The 22,330-nt window shown below is 43.5% G+C and overlaps 1 protein-coding gene across 2 annotated transcripts in view; it reads right to left on the reverse strand.

The window, feature by feature from the left end:
• GRIA1 (glutamate ionotropic receptor AMPA type subunit 1) overlaps positions 1–22,330 on the reverse strand; it is a 306,263-nt gene that overhangs the window by 20,612 nt on the left and 263,321 nt on the right. For both annotated transcript variants that reach the window (XM_003981365.5, XM_003981366.5), the window contains exon 13: positions 19,207–19,454. In XM_003981365.5, coding sequence (XP_003981414.1) covers positions 19,207–19,454 — 248 coding nt within the window. The remainder of the gene's footprint in view (positions 1–19,206; positions 19,455–22,330) is intronic.

The following is a 22,330-nucleotide window of genomic DNA, read 5'->3' on the forward strand; positions in this document are numbered from 1 at the left end:
CTGAAAAAGCATTTAATTAAATTTCAACGCTGAATGTCCCTTTCTGGGTGATTCTCTGGACTTTAACTCTGGTCCCTTATGCTGTAATCTTCTAGCTAATTGGTGTATTGGATGGGTCTCCTCAAATAGACTGTCAGTTCCCTGGAGCAGAGATGATGGTTCCTGTGTTTTTAAACTCCTCCCCACAATATCTAGTACAAGATGTTCTATACAGTGTAAAAGTGAGAAATACCTTTTTATTTATTTATTTATTGGTGAATGAATGAATGAATGGATGAAATCTAAGTGCAAAATAACCTTATGTGCCTCTAATTCAGCTATTTGGTAAACTCCTCTATCTGGAACATAACAGAAGGAGCCCAGAAAGTGTGCAAAGAAAATGCACAGGATCATAGGATGATAATTGTAGTTAACATTTATTTATTTTTTGGAGAGCTTATTATAGGCCACGGATTGTACTTAGTACTTTACATGCTTTATTTCTTTTAATCCTCACATCCCCATTTGGTGCGCATATTATTACTATTTACATTCCACAGACAAATACATAAATTGCCTAAGGTTCTAACTCCATTCTGCATGGATGAAGTCTGTGCATGTAACCACTGTGCTTTCCAGCTTGCCCCACATGAGGTATTATATGCATTAACAAGCTCGAGAAAGATTATCTAGGTCTCTCTCCCCCAACTCTACCAGACCTTTTCAAAACTTTTACTTTGCACACAGTTGTAACATCCAAGAATCTCCACTCTCCAAGCCCACAGCAGAGCAAAGGCAGCAAATGAACAAAACCTCATGATAGGCCATTTCATAAGATGCTAATTTACAAGCTGACTGTAAGGAAGAGGCCAAAGAACTTTCTTTTTTTTTTTTTTTCTTTTTTTTTTTTTTTTAAGGAGGTAAAGCTGATACTGCTAGATGGACAATAACCTGGGGCTATGCTGGCTCGTTCTGGTAAACCATCAACTACCTGACCCCTGATTTTCAGCCACAGGATCCTATGGGTCTAGGGGAGTATCTGAATCAAGGAATTATCTTTGGAAGTCTTGAGAAGGGAGGAGTTGGAACCCTAGAAAGGTAGTCTCCAGGATGACCTTATACTCATTAAAATCCTATGTATTCAGACTTGCCACTGTGGAGAAGTTTGATTATCATATACGTGCAAGGAAATTGAAGTTTGGGGGGAAAAAAACAGTCCAGGGAGAGATTTCAGATGGTTTTAATTGGGCTTCAGCTTTAGGAAAGGTTAAGGACTGAATTCTGGGCTTCAGTTTTAAAGCAACCGTGTCTCTCTCTCAAAACCTTGAATTTGAGCATCTGAGGAGTATTGGATAAAACAGCTCTTGGAGTTTATACCCAGCCTGCAGCGATATGCTGTGCCTCTCCTCCCTCAAAGGAAGCTTCAGTTCTAATCACACTAGGCTGCCAGGCATCCTGTCCCCATTCAAACACTGTGTTTCTTCCTGCTTGTCTGTGCTTGCAACTTGCTGTTCTCCTTCACTTCTCTCCTAACACCACTTGCCCTGCATTGCTCCCATGTTTTCCTTGAATTTTTCCATGAACGCTTGATTTCTCATTGACCTTTCCTTTGAACTTCCCTGGAACCCAGCAGTCAATTCATTGCCCTGCCTACCACTGTTTTATGTGTATTAGCCTTAGCCTTTAACTTGATTATAAAGGCTTTGGTGGAAAGAGTAGATGTCTTCAAGTCAACCCACCAAATATTTATCAGGGCCAATTAAGTGTTAAGTAGAGTACTAGGTACTTAGTAGGAATAAAAAACTGAGCAAGTTATAAACCTCAACCTTCAAGGAATGTACAGTCTCATGTGGGAGGCAGAAACACTTCCCAATAGTTCATGGAAAACTGTATCCGATTTTAAAATAAAGAATTATGGAAGCACCAGAAAAGGGAAGAGTTTAATTCTGATAGTGAGTGGGAGTTCGAAAACCTTCCAGGCATGCTCTGTGAAAAGGGAAGAGTGAAATCAGGAAGGAGCACTAGAAAGCAGAGGTCTGGGGAATGTGGTCACAAGGGGGGCTTCTGGGAGGTTAGGCTATAACAGCTGACTGGGTCCAAATCCTAAGCATCCTGGAATGCTCTGCCAAGAAGTCAAGTCTTCACCTGCAGGCAAGGGAGACAGGGAAGGTAAGGTGTTTAAGCAGGGAGAGGACTCAGACCAGCAGCCCCTCTACACTGCCAGTGTGAGTGAATATGTGAATATGTATCAATTATTAACCAATATACTGACTCATATGAGAGGAACAGACAACATCAAAAGCTTTAACCCTGAATCCAGGGATCCGGCAAAGTAAACAGGGCTCACATGGAAACTTGAAGACTGGTTGCCAATGGAAGAGGAATTAGATTTATTTACGATACTGAAGGGCAGAATTAGATCAGAGAGATGAAGCCACAGGGACACAGAATGCTGCTCAATGAGATGGTAAACTTTGGAGCTGTTATAGCTCTCAGGGAATTTATTTGCAAAGTGGCAATCTGGTGGGACATCGTTGATGGGACAACTGTTGGTCAGGAAAAGCATGGAGGGAATTCATATCCTGGATAAAAAGGATTCAGTCCGTGGTTCCATAATACTGGTTCAAAGATCCAGGCCAATTTGTGATGAAGTTTTCACTTACCAATGGGAAAATAAGGAATGATAAGGGTTGTAGAGTGAGTTTTCAGAAAGCTAAAATTTTCCATTTATTTTTTTTAAATTTTTTTAACGTTTTATTTATTTTTGAGACAGGGAGAGACAGAGCATGAACAGGGGAAGGTCAGAGAGAAGGAGACACAGAATCTGAAACAGGCTTCAGGCTCTGAGCTGTCAGCACAGAGCCTGATGCAGGGCTCGAACTCACGGAGTTCGCGAGATCATGACCTGAGCCGAAGTCGGCTGCCCAACCGACTGAGCCACCCAGGCGCCCCTAAAATTTTCCATTTAAAGGACAGTCCTTCATGTGAAATTTCCTTCTTTTTTAGTGTTAACACATTTCTTCTCTTTTTATATTATGTTGATGAGAAATGGTCATTTTTTGGTTTTTTTTTTTAATGTTTATTTGTTTTCGAGAGAGAAGGAGAGACAGAGCACGAGCAGGGGAGAGGCAGAAAGAGGGAGACACAGAATCCCAAGCAGGCTCCAGGCTCTGAGCTGTCAGCTCAGAGCCCGACGTGGGGCTCAAACCCATGAACTGTGAGATCATGACCTGAACTGAAGTCGGATGCTTAACCGACTGAGCCACCCAGGAGCCCCTGTTTTGTTTCTTTTAAGATACCAGGATTCCTTGGCAAGAAAAAACATTGTCATGTGTCCCTACCACCATTTTCTTTTTTGGTGCCGTACTGGTCCATGACGCCTCTAGTCTAGGATCCACTGGACTTCTGGGGGAAAAGACTTCGAGGATCTCTGCATCATTCCTCCAGAAGGGGAAGGACAGCTATTGATGAGTGAGGTTTAAAGGCATTAGAGGGACCATGGAGGGAGAGAATTTCCTTGGACTCAATTAAAGGTCAGGTGTACAAGTGAGCATGGACATTCCAACTCTTCCTTTCATGGGACTTGACGGTTCTGAGGACCAGGGTGCTCCCTCTGTGAAGGAGGTCCAGCCACTTCCCTTCTCCCCTTATACCTCTCTCTGAGCCCTGCAGCACTCTCTCCTATATAGTCTTCAAGGGACGAGTAAACCACTTCTGCTGAGGGCCTTCTTTGGTTGGATGTTTCTGCTCCTGTGCTGAGGCCAAACCAGGGTCATTTTGCTTGGAGTGGGAGCCACAGCCTCAGCAAGAACCAAAGCATGTTTGGCCTGGCTTCTTAAGGGGAAGAGTAGTTGGGTCTAGGACAGGCCTGGGTGTTTGTGGACCTGGATCCTAGACAGCACCTCTTAATCACCTACCTTTTAGATAATAATTTCAAAGACCCCTTCTGTCTTTATAGTACAGATTATGACACTGTCGGTTTGGACCATCTAGGGTAAACATCATCACTGACAGGGCAGAAAGCTAACAGCACATGGGATTCTGCTGGCCCACTAGCTTGGAGTGGTAGGTAACGTGGGGGAGGTTAAACAGTGATCAAGCAGATGGAAATAGCTAGTGGGGTTATGTCAGGAGCCTCAATTAAATTGCAGACATCCCCACGTATTGTTAGGGAATACAGGTAAGGTCAAAGTTCCCTTCACCTGAGACCACCACAGGTGGTTTTCCCCTTGGAGTATACTCAAGGAACAGACAGTCCTGGGATCTCATGAGAAAGGAATGTTGGTCAGCCATTGAGTCAGCTAGAGACAGATGTTTTGCCTTTGGTTTCTGACTGTACAAAATAACACAAAGGAATTGGTTTAAAAAAAAAGAAAAAAAACCATATGTAGAGCACTCTATTTCTCCATCTGAGGTGGAGAAAAGAATCTGAGTCTGGGTTGAGTACCTCACTAATCTCTGGTCAAGATATGTGGAAAGACCTGTAACTGTGCTTCTGGTGACCAACTGGCCCAGTTTGCTTGGAATTTTCCTGGTTTTAGCACCAAAAGTTCCACATCCTGGGAACCCTCTCAATCTTGGGCAAACCAGGATATTTGGTTACTGCAAGTATACCTCAGTTTTCCCAGTAAGATGGGAATAATTACAAGCTCCGGCTCCAGCTGTCTGTATTGTGAGGAGCAAATGAGATGACAGATGTTAAAGTGCTTTGGGGTTACTTGTGGACAAGTGGCTGGATTGGAAGTGCCACAAAAGCCACACCTCTTTGTGTTGGCACATGCTCTACCTGGTATACTTGGCCACTGTGTAGAACCCATTCATCATATAAGCCTCTGGCATATGTTGTTCTCTGCAAATCCTCCTGCAAGGCCCAGGCAGAACGCATCAGGCCTTCCTTTCTGTCCCACTGTACTTGCATACCCTAGAATAGCAAGCTCATCACGCTATTATCCATTGGCTGGCTCCTCCAATCAGAGGAGTTCTTTAATGGAACCCAGCACAATAGCTAACAAAAGCTTTTTGATGAATTTTTTTTTGAATGAAGGAGTTTTACATTTCTGAAATATAGTTGTATCACAACAATATATGTTGTATTACCCAACCCCCCAGAAGCTGCATACTAGTTTTACATGTGTGATATCTATTTCTGACCCTGTAGCTCTTTTTTTTTAAGTTTATTCATTTTTGAAAGAGAGGGGGCACAAGCAGGGGAGAAGCACACATACACACACACACACACACACACACACACACACACACAGAGAGAGAGAGAGAGAGAGAGAGAGAGAGAGAGAGAGAGGAGAGAGAGAAGGAGACACAGAATCTGAAGCAGGCTCCAGGCTCTGAGCTGTCAGCACAGAGCCCGACGCAGGGCTCAAACTCATGAACTGTGAGATCATGACCTGAGCTGAAGTTGAATGCTTAACCGACTGAGCCACCCAGGTGCTCCAGGCCCTGTAACTTTCTTTGGGGTCCTTTGGCTAGCATCACTTGGTACAGTGCAGAGACCTGGATGGGGACCGGAAGTCTGGCCCCTCCAGCAGGGGTGCTACGGACAGAAGGTATTTCTGGAGGCATTCTTGATCCCCAGTCTGCCCCACGTTGTGAGAAGCAGTGCACTTGCAGCTCATAGTAAACCACATCCGGTCCTGTAACACAGAACCATTTGCCAGCAGCCCCGCCACAGGGTCTGTATCAGACACTTCAGATGCTTGACAAAAGATAATGGAGGGAATGAATGAAAGCCTCCCTACAATTAACAGAGGGGGTTGTAAACACCATTCCGGGCAAGAGCCAGCCCACTGGTCTCATCTCAGCCACCTCTGGTTCAATGAAAGGAAGGAAAGCTGGGCCTATTCTAAGGACTGGCCACCAAAAGACAGACATCAATGTGAACAGAATGCTGAGCAGGCCAGCAGGACCATTATTTTCTTGTGGACTTTAAAATACACAGAGTCATCATGTTGGAGAATGGTCTCCTCCAGTGACAGAGAATGGCTCCCGAGGGAGAGAGGAACGCTGATCTCCCAGGTCTCCCACCCTGGACCCAAACTTGTCTCTAGCTCTCTTCCTCCTCCCCCTTTCCACTACCACCTCCAGCCCCTCCTCTGTTCTTTCAGCAGCTTCCCCCTCCCATTTGTCTTTTATAATGGGATTCCATGAGCGATTTCATTTGAGGGAATGATTCCCTGCTGCAAACAGCAATAGAAAGATAGAAAAAGAATGCATGAATTACTCTCCCCTTCACTCTTGTACTGTATGCTTGCTGGGTCTTTTACCTGAAATATCTTTCTCCCTGTCTTGCTCGTATATATTCTCCCCACTGGTTTGGGGCCCTGTCTGGGGACTGCTACCTCCTCTTGGGTGCCTCCCCAGACTCCCACCTGAAGGGTAAGACATTAGTCCCTCCCTGCATGGTTTTCCCACTGCGCCTTGTTCATCCATCTACTGATCTATTGATCATCTATCATCTTCATGGGATTTCCTCTCTTTTTTGTATTACTATTAGTTGGTACTAGCCTGTGTCTTCTCTATTCCTCTCTTAACTGTGACCAACACTCAACGTTTGAACAGTGCATGCAAAAATTGAGATTTCCAGTTTCTTTGAAAAACCAGATCTGGCAACGTTCTGACACAGCAATATATTAAATCAGAACGGAGTGGAGCCTTTTCCCTCTACATAGGCATATATTCTTTTGTTCACCAAGTCCCCATCATTTTCTCTGATCACTCAGAGACTGTCACTTATAGGATAATGTGGTGGATAAAAGAACAGACTCTGAAGCTGGACTGCCTGCATTCAAATTCAGGCTATGCCACTCACTAGCTGTGTGACTTTTGATAATTTACTTAACCTCACTATGCCACTGATTTATTATCTTAAAAATGAGATTCTTAACAGTACCTACTTTGTTGGGTTCTTATGAGGATTACGTGAATTAGGGAATGCATCTAAGGACTTAGAGAGTGCTTGCCATATATAGCAAGTGCTCAAAAAATGTTAACCATAATTATTATTTGTCAGAGTGTTTGCACTGTTATTTTGTTAGAATAGAGAAAGAGTGACTGTACTCATGGGTCTATTAAAAATAAGGAAAACATGTAAGAGTTTAATGCAAATCCATTTTACTCATTTTCTTCACCTGGCCCTTGGGGGCATTTTTGTTGCAGCCCCTGCATTAGATAGTCAGTCTTAGGGGTCCCAATGTCATGATCATCTTGCTTTCCTTAAGAGCACTTACTTTAGTGCTTTGAAAAATCCTATGCCAGGAATATTGATAAAATTAAATTGTGTGATCATAGTCCTGTGCTTTCATCTGTTGCCTTTAGGATGTGCATTAGTAATGGCCAAAGAGACTCATGAGTTAGGTTGGTTGGTTTGGGGCACCTGGGTGGCTCAGTCGGTTAAGTGTCTGACTTCGGCTCAGGTCATGATATTGCGGTTCGTGGGTTTGAGCCCTGCGTCAGGCTCTGTGCTGACAGAGCTCAGAGCCTGGAACCTGTTGCATATTCTGTGTCTCCCTCTCTCTCTGCCCCTCTCCTGCTCATGTTCTGTCTCTCTCTCTCTCTGTCTCTGTCTCTCTCTCTCTCTCTCAAAGATAAATAAACACTTAAAAAAAAGGGTTGGTTTAATTTATGTTATATAGTTATACAGTAGAACTAGTATTTTCTGGTTCTCATGAATCTACACAAGACCAGACACATCAACTGATTTTATGACATACTCAGAAAGTCACCATATGGAAGTTGGCCAGGTAGGAATCAGTCAGTGGGACAATCAATAGGAGTTTTCTACGTGCTAAATTTTCTACTAGGTTCTGTGGGACAGTTGGCCCTTGCTTCACTGGACCGTACTTTGAAATATAGGTAGAAAGAAGGAAGCAATAAGAGAAAAGACACCAGAGTGGGGACAAGTTGTGGTGTTTGTAGGCCACAAGTAGCCTGGGCTTGAATAGTGCTATGGATTTTTTTGTCTTAACATTCCTCCAGAGGAATAAATTTAATTCCCCTCAGAATAGAGAATATGATTAAGAGGTCATTATGTTCTTTTCCTGCTAGATGTGTGTGCTGAGGAGGCATGAATAATCTATGCAAATATGCCTGCCTGACTTTCTTTTGTTTGGAGACTCCCCTGACTCCCTACCTCCGGCTCCTTAGGATATCAAGTCAACTCTGCTTAGGGATTCACCTGGGATTTGCCCCTTTCCTCCCTGAGGCAAAGGCTGCTTAGATGTGATTACCAAGCCCATGATCTCAGCACATGGGGTGATTCATAAAAGTTACTAAAACAGATGACCCAGAGTTTCTGTGCAGGGGTTCAACTCAGGGCCATCCCTTCCCCTTCCTTTCTGCTTGCCCTCAGAAATCAGGATTTGCGCGGGACTTTTCTACTTTTAGGCATATGGATGGAAGCAAGGTGGCTATTAGCTAACCTTTGGGGGGCACTGAGAGAAAAAGAGAATAAAACTGTCCATTCAGATATTTCTGTCTCTTGGTATGCTGAAATTTCATGCACTATGATGTAAAGAAGCTGAGAGTGGTCTGGCCCAGAGAAGGCAATCACCACTTGTTTGGATCAGATCCCCAAACCAACAGAATAGATGGTGAGTGTTGAGGGGAAGCAGAAGGGAAAGGAGAAGTGGGGGAGGAAAGGGGATTAATGGTCAAGAATTCCTTATGCACCATGCAAAGCTTATAGTAGGAACCCCATTTGGAAGATGAAAAATCTAAGACTCTGAGAGATTAAGTAATGATAGTTAACATTTCTTAGTCACTTGAATATGTGCCAGGCACTGTGCTAAGCACCTTATATTATCTAATTTAATTATTTAACAACCACCAATGTGAATGCTAGTGTTACCTCCAGTTGTTGTACTTGGGGAAACTGAGAAAGGTGAAGTAACTTGTCTGAGCAACTCTGGTCATTAGCTGGCAGACCTGGGATTTGTCCTCAGACCTGACTTTAAGGCCCTAACAATCATCTGATGGTCCGTACGGCTGTTTGCTACATATCTAAGATCTGACAGGTTGTAAATGTGGGAGGCTGGGTCTGAACGAGAGTCTGATCAACACCAAAGCACATTCTCTTCCCACACCCACAAACCCTGAGTGGCAGGACTGGGACAGGTACCCAGACCTTCTCCCCCTTGCTCTGCCTTTGTATAATAGCAGCTGCCTTCTTGGAAAAGAACACTGGCAAGTCTGAAAGAAAGTTGCTGATGAGAGGGAGAGAGAGGGGGAAAAAAAAGATGCTATTTTTGACAGCAACAGCCTCTTAAAAGAAAGCAACATACAATTTGTATACCAGCGGGAGAAGGTAGTGCTTCAGCAGGCAAATCACAGCCCGTGCTGGGTCACTGTTCTTGCCGTGGTAAAGGCCATTCATTTCCCGGGTCATTCATCTCCCCAGATCCATCCTTGCCACCTCACTCTGTCTGCCTTCCTCCTCTTTCTCTTACTCTGTGTCGCTCTGCCATTTACAAGCTTCTCAAGCAGGCATGGTAAGAACAGAGCCGTAACAGGAGTAAGTGTGCATTTGCCTTTGTGGTTTTAACACAGTCCTTCAGAATACACCTGCACCACGGATCTCCATCCCAGCCTGGTGCTTCAGGAGGGAGTGCTCTGGCTGTGGAGGCCACCTGGTGTCTCATTTCCCCTCATGTTTTAAGGATGCCACCTTAAAAGGTGGCAAAGGCAGTGAGGGGTGTCTTCATTAGCACAGAGGTGGGAATGTGGAAGGAAGGACGGTTCAGGAGTCAGGGTTTATGCTTCAGCTGCATCCCACAGATCACGGTGAGAACTTGGGCAGAATGTCATCTCTCTGAATCTTAGCTTCCTAACTCGTGAAAAGGAAATGATAATGCCTAAATCAAAAGGCAAGAGGAGGGTTCATGCCCGAACAGTGCCTAGGGCACTGAATGCATAGGCATTGCCCAGCACACAGTAGGTGGGGAAGGAATGAAGTTTCCTCCCTCTTTGTGCTGATAGTACAGTCAATCTAAAATGGTTAGCTCTTCTTTGGTGAAAGGAGTCCAAAGCACAACAGTGTTTTTTGAGAGGCGTGAAAATCCTTGGAGGTGTGTTAGGTGCAATCTGTCATGGGTCAGTGGGGAAACTTAGCTTACACTGGATGTGTCTTCTTCCATTTTTACATGTGGGGCATTGGCATCACCTGGTGCTATGGCCCCATCCTGGGGACAGACGGATATGTGTGGCCTCCTAATGCAAAAGGGAGAAAAGGGCTCCCTGGGGAACTCAGGGCTACAGTGAGCCACTTCCCTTTGCAGGACCATGGCTTTCTGACTTGCAGGACTAAATGCAATTGTACACGTGTGAGTTGGGGGAGGGGCAGTACCTGATCTTTATCCTCTGAATCATCATGTCTTCCTCACAGTTTCTGTCCTTAGATCCATTTTTTTTTTTTTTGCCCCAGTGGCCAAGAAGAGGTCCCAAAATCAGGTTGCCTGGCTTGAAAATCCAGCTCTCCAATTTCCCCACCAGGTAATCCTGGGCAGGTTCCATAACCTCTCTGTGCCTCAGTTTCCCGAACTATACGATCAAGGTGAAAACAATACTACCTTCACAGGGTTGTGAGGATTACATAAGCTAATGCACATCAAATATTTCATAGAAGCTCCGGGGATGAGTCAGGACTCAATAAATGTTAACAGTAGTCTCATCATCACCACTAAAATGCTAAATCAAGCCCTCATCACCCCACTGCCTGGACCTTTGCACTGGGCTGCCTCGCAAGTCTCCTAGGAGGATTTCTCAGTTTGCTCTACAACCCATCCCACGTGTCCTGACCTGAGAAGCTTCTGTATTGATGCAGCACTCCTTTGGCAGACCTCCAGTCTCTTCTCTCTCTCTCTCTCTCTCTCTCTCTCTCTCTCTCTCTCTCTCTCTCCCTCTCCCTCTCTCTCTCTCTCTCTCTCTCTGTCACACACACACACACACACACACACACACACACACTCTCTGTCTCTCTCCTTCTCTTTGTCCCACCATCCTTTTTTCTCTCTCTCCCTTTTTATCCCCCATTCCCTCCCTCTCTCCCTTTCTCTCCAGCTCTTCTGAGGATGCAGGCAAATCCAGCCTCTCTGCTCAGAGAGCTTTGTCTCTGATCAGGCCCGACCTGGGTCACAGAGTTCATGGGGTTACCATGACAACAAGCATCCCTGGCTACCCATCAGGAGACAAGGACCAATTGAAAAGGCCTGTCATTGCCCTGGGACATACTGTATTTATTCTCAGCGGCAGGCCCTGAACAGTACTATACTATGGGAGGAGGGTGGGAGGGAGGGAGAAAAAGAAATATCAGGGTTTTATTTTTTTAGTGTGTTCTCTGTGGGGGAGGACCACAAATTGTTCTCAGAGACATTTCTAATGCAGCCGGTGCTAGGGGGTGAGGCTGATGCTCACGTGCATTTCTGATGAACACAGTGCGTTTCACAGAGAAGGGAAACATGTTATCTGGTTCACAAGTGACTTTTTGGTAAGTCTAATGGGAAGAGGAGAGGGGTGGAGAATTAACATTAATGAGTACCCTCTGTGACAAGCACTTCGTGCTATTTCATCAAAACTCAGAGCAACGGCAATGAATTATTATTACTCCAATTTTACAGAAAAGAAAACAGAGGCTCATAAAGTTATAATGACTTACCAAGTGAGGTCCACCTGCTGGTGAAGTAATGGCCCTTGAACCTGAATGAAGGTTGCTTGACTCCAAGGATCATGGTTTGGACACCATTCAATGTAGTTTCCCTGTCATGCTCCCATCGTATTAACCTTCCTTCTCTTTCTAAGCCGCTGCCTTCTCAGATCTTGTCCATCTCTCTTCTCTGACCCCGAGCCCTGTTTCTCAAAATGGACTGCTGTCTGCCTATAACAGAGTTGCCCCGGGACTTGTTAAAATTGCACATTTCTGGGTCCCACCCTGGATCTGTGGAATCAGAAATTGCAGGAACAAGAATCTAGAAAGGAGCATTTTTAACCAGCTTCCCAAGATAATTTGACACGTACTGCAGTTGGGGAATGGTTCTTTAGAACAATAGGTTTAGCACCACACAAAACAGCACTTGCTTATTTGTTTCCCAATTACATTCTGGGTCACTGTGATTCTCCAAAAGAGAACTCTCTTATGGTCTCTGTAGCACTCAGATCAGCACTGGGCAAAAAAAAAAAAGTTGTTCAAGAAAGGCCCACCGAACTAACTTGAAGATGTCATTCATGTCACGAGGTCCTAGTATGGAGGTGGGCAACTAGACGACCCTCAATCCCTGGAAGTGGGAACGCTTCCCACAAAACCTTATGTTATCTCTTCCTGAGTCATGGCCTTCACCTCCCTCCTTCAGCCATATGCCAATGGAGACAGACAGTTCTTAGTAGATACTTCCCAGAATAGGGTTGTGTGAGGGAGAAAAATGTATTCAGTCAGAATACCAGTGTGACTAAAATGTTGATGAGCAATCTTAAACTTATGTCTGATTAAAAAAAAAACACAACACCAAATACAGGCAAGATACAGTCAGTGCAATAGGGAAAGAGAAAGGTGATTGGGAGCCTCCACCGTTCTTGCTGCAACCCTCCCAGCAATGCCTTTCTGAACCTTCTAGGCACCCCTGAGGTAAAAGTGAGGAGATGCCAATAAGTCTTTTGGGAGGTCAACCCCATATCTGCCCACTTTCTGTCTGTGCCAGAATCAGTTTGTACCTGGTCAGGCCTTAGGCAAGAGCACAAAAGTCTCAAAAAGCTCACATAACAGACTTCTTTTCCAAACTACTAAGACTTAAGGTAGAGGTGATGTCTGGTAAAGAACATAGAGCCCACCATTTCTATCTGTTGCCATCCCATTATGATCTGTAACCACATTCATCCTCCCCTACCAGAATAACTGCAACAGCCTTCTAAATGGTCTCTTTGCTGGTGATCCTCCTCCCTGTGACTCACATTGCAAACCACTGCCAGGATCATCTTTGGGAGCCTGTTTGGTCCAGGATCCCTCTACATCAGTGGCCTTTAATGGCCCCTCCTGACATTGAATAAAAAATACAGAGGCATCTGAAATCCTTCACAGTATGACCTCAGCCAATTGCTTCTACTTATTAATGCCTTCTTTAGTTAAAGTGGATCCTTTGTTTTTCCTGAAAGCAAGCCCCTCCATTTTCTCACCTCTGCTCATTTGGTCCCCTTCATCTGGAGCGCCCTCTACCCATTCCTCATCTATCACAATTTCTTCAGGCCTATGTTGAATGTTATCTCTGCCACAAAACCTTTATAAATCCTTCCACTCAAATGTTGACTCTCCTCCTTTGGTATGTTGCTGACTCTTATGGCACTGGGTAGAACAGCAGGCCCCTGTGTAATTCGGCTCATGAGCTCTTCTTGGTGACAAAACATTTAGGGGCTGGGACTGCATCTCTCTCGCTGCTCCCCCCTGAGGTGTATACAGAGGGCTTTGTGGGGAGATATTCAGAAAGGAATCTGTGAATCTGAATGGAAAGCACAGGGAGTGGATATCAGACCCTTGTGGGTACCCATCCACCATCCACTAAGCTGTAGGAGGAAGCTCCCATCCCCTGGCCCATACATCTGGCATGGACAAGACACATGACAGAAAACAAACATGTCATGAGCGCAGAGACCAGAAAAGACTCCATGTAACCACGGTCACAGTTAAAGACCAGATTTTGACCAGCGTCCTGATTAGGGTATAACTCAGCAAATCCATCAAATTCCTGGTAAATGGCTTGTGAAGGAGAATCATTTGTTGAGATTTTAACTCAGGCCAATCTGGTGTGGCTTCCTTCTTGGGTTGGTAAAACATGGGCCATGCCCCCATACTGAGCAGATTTGAGAACACTGTCTCTAACTGAAGGGATTGTTCATCATAATAAAGAAAGGAGACTTCACTTGGGCCCAGTAAATACATTCAGTTGGCAATAAAAGGGCCCAATAGATCATAATTAGTTGATTTACCAATTGCCTTTCCCTAGTGACTGGCATTGGCTGAGCAGGTCTTTATCTATAACCTAAGGGCTTCAGAAACATAATTCAGCCCCTTGCCCAACCCCAGACATGCAGTGACAGCCAACAAACAGCATCTGTTTCAAAGAAACACCACCTGTCCAAATGGAAAATCAAGCATGGAGCCACTTCGCTTCATCAGAGTATTTGTTTCCAGAGCAGAAGAGACAAAAACACCATTCTGTCACTAACACAGCCTTTTAACACTCCTTAGGGACCATGGCCTGGCTTCTGCCAAGTAGAGTTGGCAAGTTTTAGAGGAACAGTTGGACCTTAGATATCAGTTCTCTGACCTTCTGAGACAGAGCTGGGTGATCTGCCTTGGAGGAACTTGCATCTTTTTTTCGGCAGGCTGGAAGGGGGTGAGTGCCCTGTAGGTATGGTAGGGTCTGGCTTTACAGGGAGCAAGTGATGGAGAAAGACTGCCAGGGAAGTCCTTTTTAATGCAGGTACAGGCACTGAACCTGGAGCACATCTGCCTATGAGGGGTACAGAAGCGCCACTTTTATAGGGCAGAAGGGAAGTCTGTAGCGATGCCTGTAGTGTGCTAAAGCAACCTTCTGTAAAGACATCTTTGCAGAAAGAGTTTGCAGCTTTGTGAATGGCTGAACAGTGTTGTGAAAAGTATTTCCTGTGATTCTAAATAATTTGAATTAAAATTTATTTCTACTGCCATATTGTCTTTAGCACATGTAAGCTCCTTTTAAATGGGGACCAGAGGAAATAGCTACCATCCCTTACTCTTTCCTCACTTTCCTCCTCTGCCATGAAGAATGCTTTCCTGGGACCGGGGCGCCTGGGTGGCGCAGTCGGTTAAGCGTCTGACTTCAGCCAGGTCACGATCTCGTGGTCCGTGAGTTCGAGCCCCGCGTCGGGCTCTGGGCTGATGGCTCGGAGCCTGGAGCCTGTTTCCGATTCTGTGTCTCCCTCTCTCTCTGCCCCTCCCCCGTTCATGCTCTGTCTCTCTCTGTCCCAAAATATAAATAAACGTTGAAAAAAAAATTTTAAAAAAGAATGCTTTCCCGGGACCAAATCAGTGATCCCAGCCTACTAAGATGGCTGGAGTAGGCACATGGGTCTTTGTGACATTTGGGTTGCCATGACTCTTGATATTTGACTATTCCTTGAGAAAATAGCACCATTTGGGGCATGCGAGGCCAAGATATGATGGAACCCTGGCTGAAGTGTGTGTGTGTGTGCGCGCGCGCGCACGCTCACATTTTCTGTGACCATTTTGCAATTCTATGTTTCATGGAATCTCTACACTATTCATTGCTAGAACGATTCCTTTGAATGAAAAAATGAGAGGGAGAATCTCACAGAGGGAAGAGGGATTTTCCTAGGTTAGAAACTCATGGCCATTTTAGGATGAACATTACTCTTCTATTTTTGAGTCAGGAAACCCCATCGTTATCATAAAAGTTGCCACTGGAGCAATTGGAGCACTGGGGGGAGAGTTGGGAGCATGTGGCCATTATTTGGGCCACATGACTTAAAAATCAACCATCAGTGATCTATATTTGGAATATGTTCCTTTTCATTTATTTTTCCCTTGCTCTTGCTTTCTTTCCCAAAACCCATAAATAGCTTGTTATGTCTTACAGAGATGTAAACAACAGAATTAGGGTCTTCTTTATTAAAGTAGAATTATTTTCAACATTTATCCCAAAAGAATCTATAGGCATGCAAAATCCACAAAAGCAGTGTCACTACTCAAAAAAGTGGTATTTGGTGCATTAAAATGACCATCTACTCTTGCCTTTTGTCTTCACAGTGATGAGTGGATACTCTGGGTTCCAAATGTCTGCTTTTTAATTTTTTTTTTGAGTTGTGTGTTATTGCTTGACATGTGAGAATAGGTACCGGGAACCTGGCAGTAAAGTCTCCTGCCTTTAATCATGCTGTCAGTCATAAAGTCCAGTGCAGCATTAGAATTAGGTCACAGGCATGGGCTCTGCAATCAGACTACCTGAACTTGAAATCTGGCTACTTCCTTATTAGCTGTTTGTGTCAAGCTAGTCAGGTAACTTAAATCTGTTCCTCTGTTTTTCATCTATAAAATGGGGATAATGGTACTTTATAGGTATGAGGTTTATATGAGATGATGGACATACCATAGCATCTGGCATAGAGTAGGCATTCACTCAGTGGTAGATTTTATTATAGTGCAAAGTCATTTGAGTGCCAGATGACCTGAGTTCATGTAACTCAAATATCTAATATTTTCTGAGTTTGTCATCTTGTTCCAGGCATCTGTATGTAGGATGGATGGCAGAAGTACTCTATTGATTAGACAAATAATGTCACCTCTCAGTGCCTTGTTTTCTTAAATTCATATCCATGTATTTAGATCAAATAATATCCTTTATTCATAAAGCCTTAAGTAAACTGTAATATTGCAGCATCATTGATGTTCTCGGACATATAAGAGCTCATTCTCTACTCTGGGCCTTTCTAGGATAATGTTGTATAAGTTTCTGAGATAAAAGTCTCTTCCTTGCCCAAACACTCTCTTTTGGATCCCCTTTGGACTTTGTCTAAACTTGTACAGAGAATCTTTTAAGTTGTTTGAGGCAAAGATGCATGATTGATAAATACCAGGCCATTTGGTTTCCCTTTATTTGGTATATTCAGTTATATTTGCCCTCCTAAAGATACCTTTGTTTCTTAATTTTCAGACAGTTAACTTAAAATTCTTCAATATATTTTCATTACTCTTTAAATAAGGACAAAAATCCTTTACAAAATGCTTCCCTACTTCATTCTCCAATCTCAACTTAACCTTTTCTCCTTTTTATTACCTGTTCCTGGAGCACTTGGCTTCTTTTAGTTCACTGACTGTACCATGATTTCTTACCTTAGAATTTTTGCACATGCTGTTCCCTTTGGCTGGAGTATTCATCTCTTCCCCTCCTCTTACTTTACCTTGTTAACTCCTATTAACCTGTCATATCTCAGCTTGAGAAAAAAGCATGCTTGGAAAAGCCCTCTTGGCCACATTCCATCCATCCTGCACACCAGATTAGACCTTGTTATCTCTGAGTGTGTTTGAGATCTTTTTTGTCTCTATAAGTTCTGCAGTTTCAAGTGGATCAGCTGCTGATTTTCATCTGCTTGGGACACATAACTTTGGAATCAGGGTTTTAATGTTTTCCATAAATACTGGAAAGTTCCCTTTAAATACTGCCTCTACTCCATTCTCTCTTGTCCCTGGGACTCACAGAAGATACACCTGGGATTTTGTTTTCTCTTTCAGGTCTCCTAACCTCTTTGTCAGGGTTTCTGTCTTTTTGTCTCTCTTTGTGATATTCTGAGGAATTATCTCCATTTTTCTCCCAGTGTAATAATTTTCTCTTCCACTTTGACTAATTTGTTGTTTACCCCTTCCATTGAGATATTATTACGTCCCTGAATTCTAATTGGTATTTTTCCAAATATGCCTGGTCCCTTGTGACAGTGTCTTTTTCTTTTAAAAATATTTTCATTACTTAAATGCTTTTAGATGTACTTCTCATTCTTGTTCATGTGGATTGTCACATAATTTACAACTCTGCCTTGTTTATGGCAGCTCCTGAAGAGTCGGCTTATGCATTTCACTCTGGTTTTGATGACCTTTTTCTGTTTTGGCCTTGGGATTTCCTAATTTTCATAAAAATGGCTATTTGTTATAACTTTATCCTCCATATTTAGGTTTTATAGTAGGAGTATTTATTATTCTGCTGTATGGCTGGAAGTAGGTGTCCTCCAGGTCTTTTATCAACTACCACCTGTCATAGTTGTCACGAACCATCAAACAACAATCACCTGTTGAATAAGTGTCTTCCCTGCAATATCAACTACCACCTGTCATAGTTGTCATGAACCATCAAATAATAATCACCTGTTGAATGACTGTCTTCCCTACAAGCATGTAATTCCATAGGCGTAGAGACTGTCCGGCTGTTCAAAATTGTAGCTCCAGGTCCAAGCCTAGAGCCTAGAACATTGCAGGGCTCAATATTATTGAAATGAATGAAAGATGTGGAGACAGAGGTAGCCCTGGATGTCAATGTGGGTTAAGAACCTCTCTTCATCCTTTTGCAACCTTTTTAAACACTTCTCATCTTTCTTTGAGCACTACCTTTCCCTAAAATTATTTAATCCCTCTGTAAATTGACATGATATCAGTGAATAACAGGTTATTTCACAGTGTGCTGCTTTTAATTATTTTCTATATAGATTTGAACTCACAATCACCTTGGACCTAGGAAGGGCTGGGATGAATATCCTCTTTTTACAGATGAGGAAGCTAAAGGTTGGAGAGATGACAAGACTTACCTTTGGTAAGACAGTAGTAAATCCCAGTATTAAATCTGTGTCTTTTGATCCCGAGTCTATAGGACTCTACCTTAGCTGTTTGGAATGAGTACCAGAACTTCTTTATGTGAGAGTAAAGTCTACTTTGCTTCTTTACTGAACTACTTATTTGTTTGTTTGTTTGTTTGTCTTAATATTTTTTGAGAGAGCACAGTGGGGGAGGGGTTAGGGGAGGGGGACAGAGGATCCAAAGTGGGTTCTAACTCTGACAGCAGTGAGCCCGATGCAGGGCTTGAACTCACAAACCATGAGATCATGACCTGAGCCAAAGTTGGATGCTCAACTGACTGAGCCACCCAGGTGTCCCTGAACCACCTTTTTTCTTGCTAAAGAAATACGTATTGGGGAAAGAACGGGTACTGCCATTCATGATACAGCCAGAGCCTTTAGGGCTCAAACTACTTGACTTTCCATTTGGACAACGTGTTTACGTTTCTTTTAGACAAACATTATAAACCACCTTCTGTCAAAGAATCCAGGTTGCTGGAGAACTCTGTTCGTAACCTACTTGGATATGAGAGTATCTGGTAAAGGATGGTGTGTTATAGATCACACAACACAAACACAAGTTTCACTGATGTTTAACACATTTGGAGGGGTAAGGTGAGGCATGGGGAAGAACACATGGGCAGCAACAGTTATAGCAAGCTGAGGCCCCCAGGTCAATTCCAACCTCAGGGCTGAAGATCTCAGGTGACTGGAATCTTCCAGGCTCACTGGTGTCCAAGAAGAGCCCCCGTGACAGCTTGCATTGTGGCACTGGAGCCCTGAGGCAGACACAGCAGCTTCATTCCTGAGGTAGGGAGGGGAGAGGGAGTACCAAGGAAGCAAATCTTGGCTACTTACCTCAGGGCGGACCCCTTGGGTGTCGCAATGCCATAGCCTTTGGAATCCAAGTTACCTCCCACCTTCATGGTGTCACAGGGTTTCCGCTGCTCAATGTATTCATTCATGGTAGACTCCAGAAGGTAGGCGTATTTGCCTTTGGATTTTCTCACTCGGATCATTCCTTCCTCCGTGGTTCGCACAAAAACTGATGGTTCTGCTGACTTCATGTATGTCCACATTTTCTCAAACACGGCAATTTTAGACCTCTGGCAGGGGACAGGAACAAAGCTGGAGTTAAGTGCTGGCTGTGCTTGGAATTGAGGTGGCACACACACTAATGAAGAGCTGAGTGTAGCTTGATCACACATTCATGAGTGAGATTAGCTCAGGAAGAAACAAATTATGAGTGATTGCAAAATAAGAGGCTCTAATTAGTACCAGTAGGTTCCAAAGTACAAATATCTTGCAAATAGAGAATGAACAGAATAGCTCAGAATCTTTTATTTACTGCTGAATTATATTCTCCTTCTATATGGGAAGAGTTAAGAAATGCAACCCTAATCTAGCTTCTGAAGACATTATAGAACCTATCTATTACTCAAGAAGGCCATATTTATACTGCCCAGAAGAAAAGAAGAGCTTAATATCAATGGAATATGATTTCATTATTGGTTCCCCCAATAATAAAAACATTGAGGAATTCTGGATCATGAGTCATATTATAAGACCTTGGAATGTAAATTGTCTGATAAAGCTAATAACTTGAGACCTAATACTGTCACCTGTTTATATTTCAAAAGCCTCTCAATCTTGCCAAACTGTTTTCCTCCCCTTGTACTGAACTCACTTTGAAACGTCCCTTCTTTGGGACTTTGCCTAGGCTATTTACTTCTCTTGATACCCTGGTTCTCTCCAGCCACATCCTACTAGTCATTTCACAGGCCAGAACAAATCCTTTGTATTCTGAGGCCACCTTAGTTTCAAGGACAATCATTCACAAGCTCTAGTGGGCACCAGAATCCTGTGTAGAAATTGTAAATATGGAGATGCCCTGCTCTAAACCTATAGATTCTGATATGGCAGGTTTGGGGTGGAACCTAGAAAAAATCTTTTCTTCCAGGAGTTCCCCCAGATGATTTTGATTTGTAGGCCTCTGGGGCTAAAAAGAGTATTGTGAGGGCTGATGTTCCTCCAGGACACACTCACTGGACCTTCAGGCTAGAATGCCAAGATTGCAAGGCATCCTTGCTTGTGTACAGGTCTTAAGTATATGGATGCCATCTGAGGGAGGGGGACATCTTCCCTTCTGTGAGTCCTTCACAGAGTGCACCCTTACACATAGTAGGCCCTTAGTCAAGGCCCACAACCCAGGACCACAAATCATCCCTCTAATCTAACATGGTCTTTCTAAAGAGTTTCCTTACCCCAAAGGGTAGATGTATTTTGGGGGTACGTGAGTCTGGCTTTGAAAATGGACACATGTTATACATATATAAGGGGCTAATGTTTTAAAGAGTGCTAGAGTCATGAAATTCATGTAGACTAGTGGTTAAAACACAGATTACAGATTTATTTAGTATAAAATTATACACACAAAATGTCATTTTTCTTTGCACACAAATATCAGTTTTATTTCCTTGATATCAACATCAAGTGTTGGCAAAATATTGATAAACAGTTAAGTTGTTGTTTGAGCCAAATGATCTACAGAGATATTTGGGCCTAGAAAAAGTCTGGTCTCAATGGAAAATTAAGGGAAATAGTTACTGAGAATTTCAGGGAAGTATTTGGTAGAGTGAATCTATAATTAGATCAACTAGGTGATGTGCTTTAAAGTATGGTTGACCCTCTGGAAAGGCCGCTGGACTGGGAGTGAAGAGCTTGGGTTCTAGTCTTTCCTCATCTGTTCCATGAGGATTTGGGGCTTGGGGACCTTTGAATCCCTTGTGGTCTTAAAATACCTGATTCTTTACATGAAAACACATCATTCAAGCAACAATGTATGAGGAAGAAGAAGAAGAAAGAAAGGAGAAAAGGGAGGGAGAATTTCAAAGTTAGAGGAGGATACACCTAGAACCAATCAGAACATCTGCAGTGTACATCTCTTCTCGCTCAGGAAACAGAGAAATGTATAAATTCAGCTGTGACCAGATTTACAGATGATCTTCCAGGCAGAAACCCAACAAAATACTCAGCAGGGCAATGGCAAGATGCAATTTGACCTGACAAGATGGCCACGGCAGGGAACTGGGCTGTTGACAGGTAGAGCTGAAGAGCCCTCTGGGCAACAGTATGCAGAAAATTAATATGTCCTCTCGGTCTCACCCCTGTGCCCCAAATGCCAGGGCTGTGCTCATAGCTGCTCAGATTAGGCTATCAGGAAAATCTCATCTCTAGGGATGCGAAGGCAGCATGAGTGGCAGGGAAGATTGGAAACATACTTGGGATATTTGTTCTTGGATCTCTCCTATCATCTGCAGCTCTCACAGCCCTTCACACATCTTAATTAAACTGTCGATGGAGGATTCAGTGACTCTGGATTGGAGCTGCCAAGAAGCTCTGGGCTGCCGTGGGGACTAGAAGCCATATTTTTTTAGAGACTGGGGTAGAAGAATACATGTGCCACCATGCTCTTCTCCTGCCTTATGAGGGTGGTAGGTGATCTTGTCTCCCCATCCACCAAAGTCCTGGTGGGAAAATTCTCAAGGTCAAAGTTACAGAGATGGAAGGGCTCATGGGGCATATCTTGTTAGTGCTGTCTTTCTACCAGTAAAGAAACTGGGGCCCACAGTGTGGCAGTGAACTGTCCAATGTCATGTACCTTCTTAGTGGCAGAGCCAGGAATAAAACCCTGGTTTCCTGATAGCACCTAGTGCCTTTTCACTGCAACCAGCTGCCTCCCTTATTTTAGGCTTTATATCTTACTAGCTGTGGGACCTTGGACAAATAACAACATTTCTGAACCTTAGTCTTCCTCTCCTGACAATGTTGATGATGGTACTGACTGCATAGTGTCGCCATGGATAGTATATGACAACAGATGTAAAATGCATAACCCAGTGCCTGACACATAGTAGGTATTCTATAAGTGGTGCAATTACTACTACTAATTATGCCCTTTATTTAGGTTTTACTTTAGGAT

This window comes from Felis catus, chromosome A1 (genome assembly GCF_018350175.1).
Source record: "Felis catus isolate Fca126 chromosome A1, F.catus_Fca126_mat1.0, whole genome shotgun sequence".
Taxonomy (NCBI): domain Eukaryota; kingdom Metazoa; phylum Chordata; class Mammalia; order Carnivora; family Felidae; genus Felis; species Felis catus.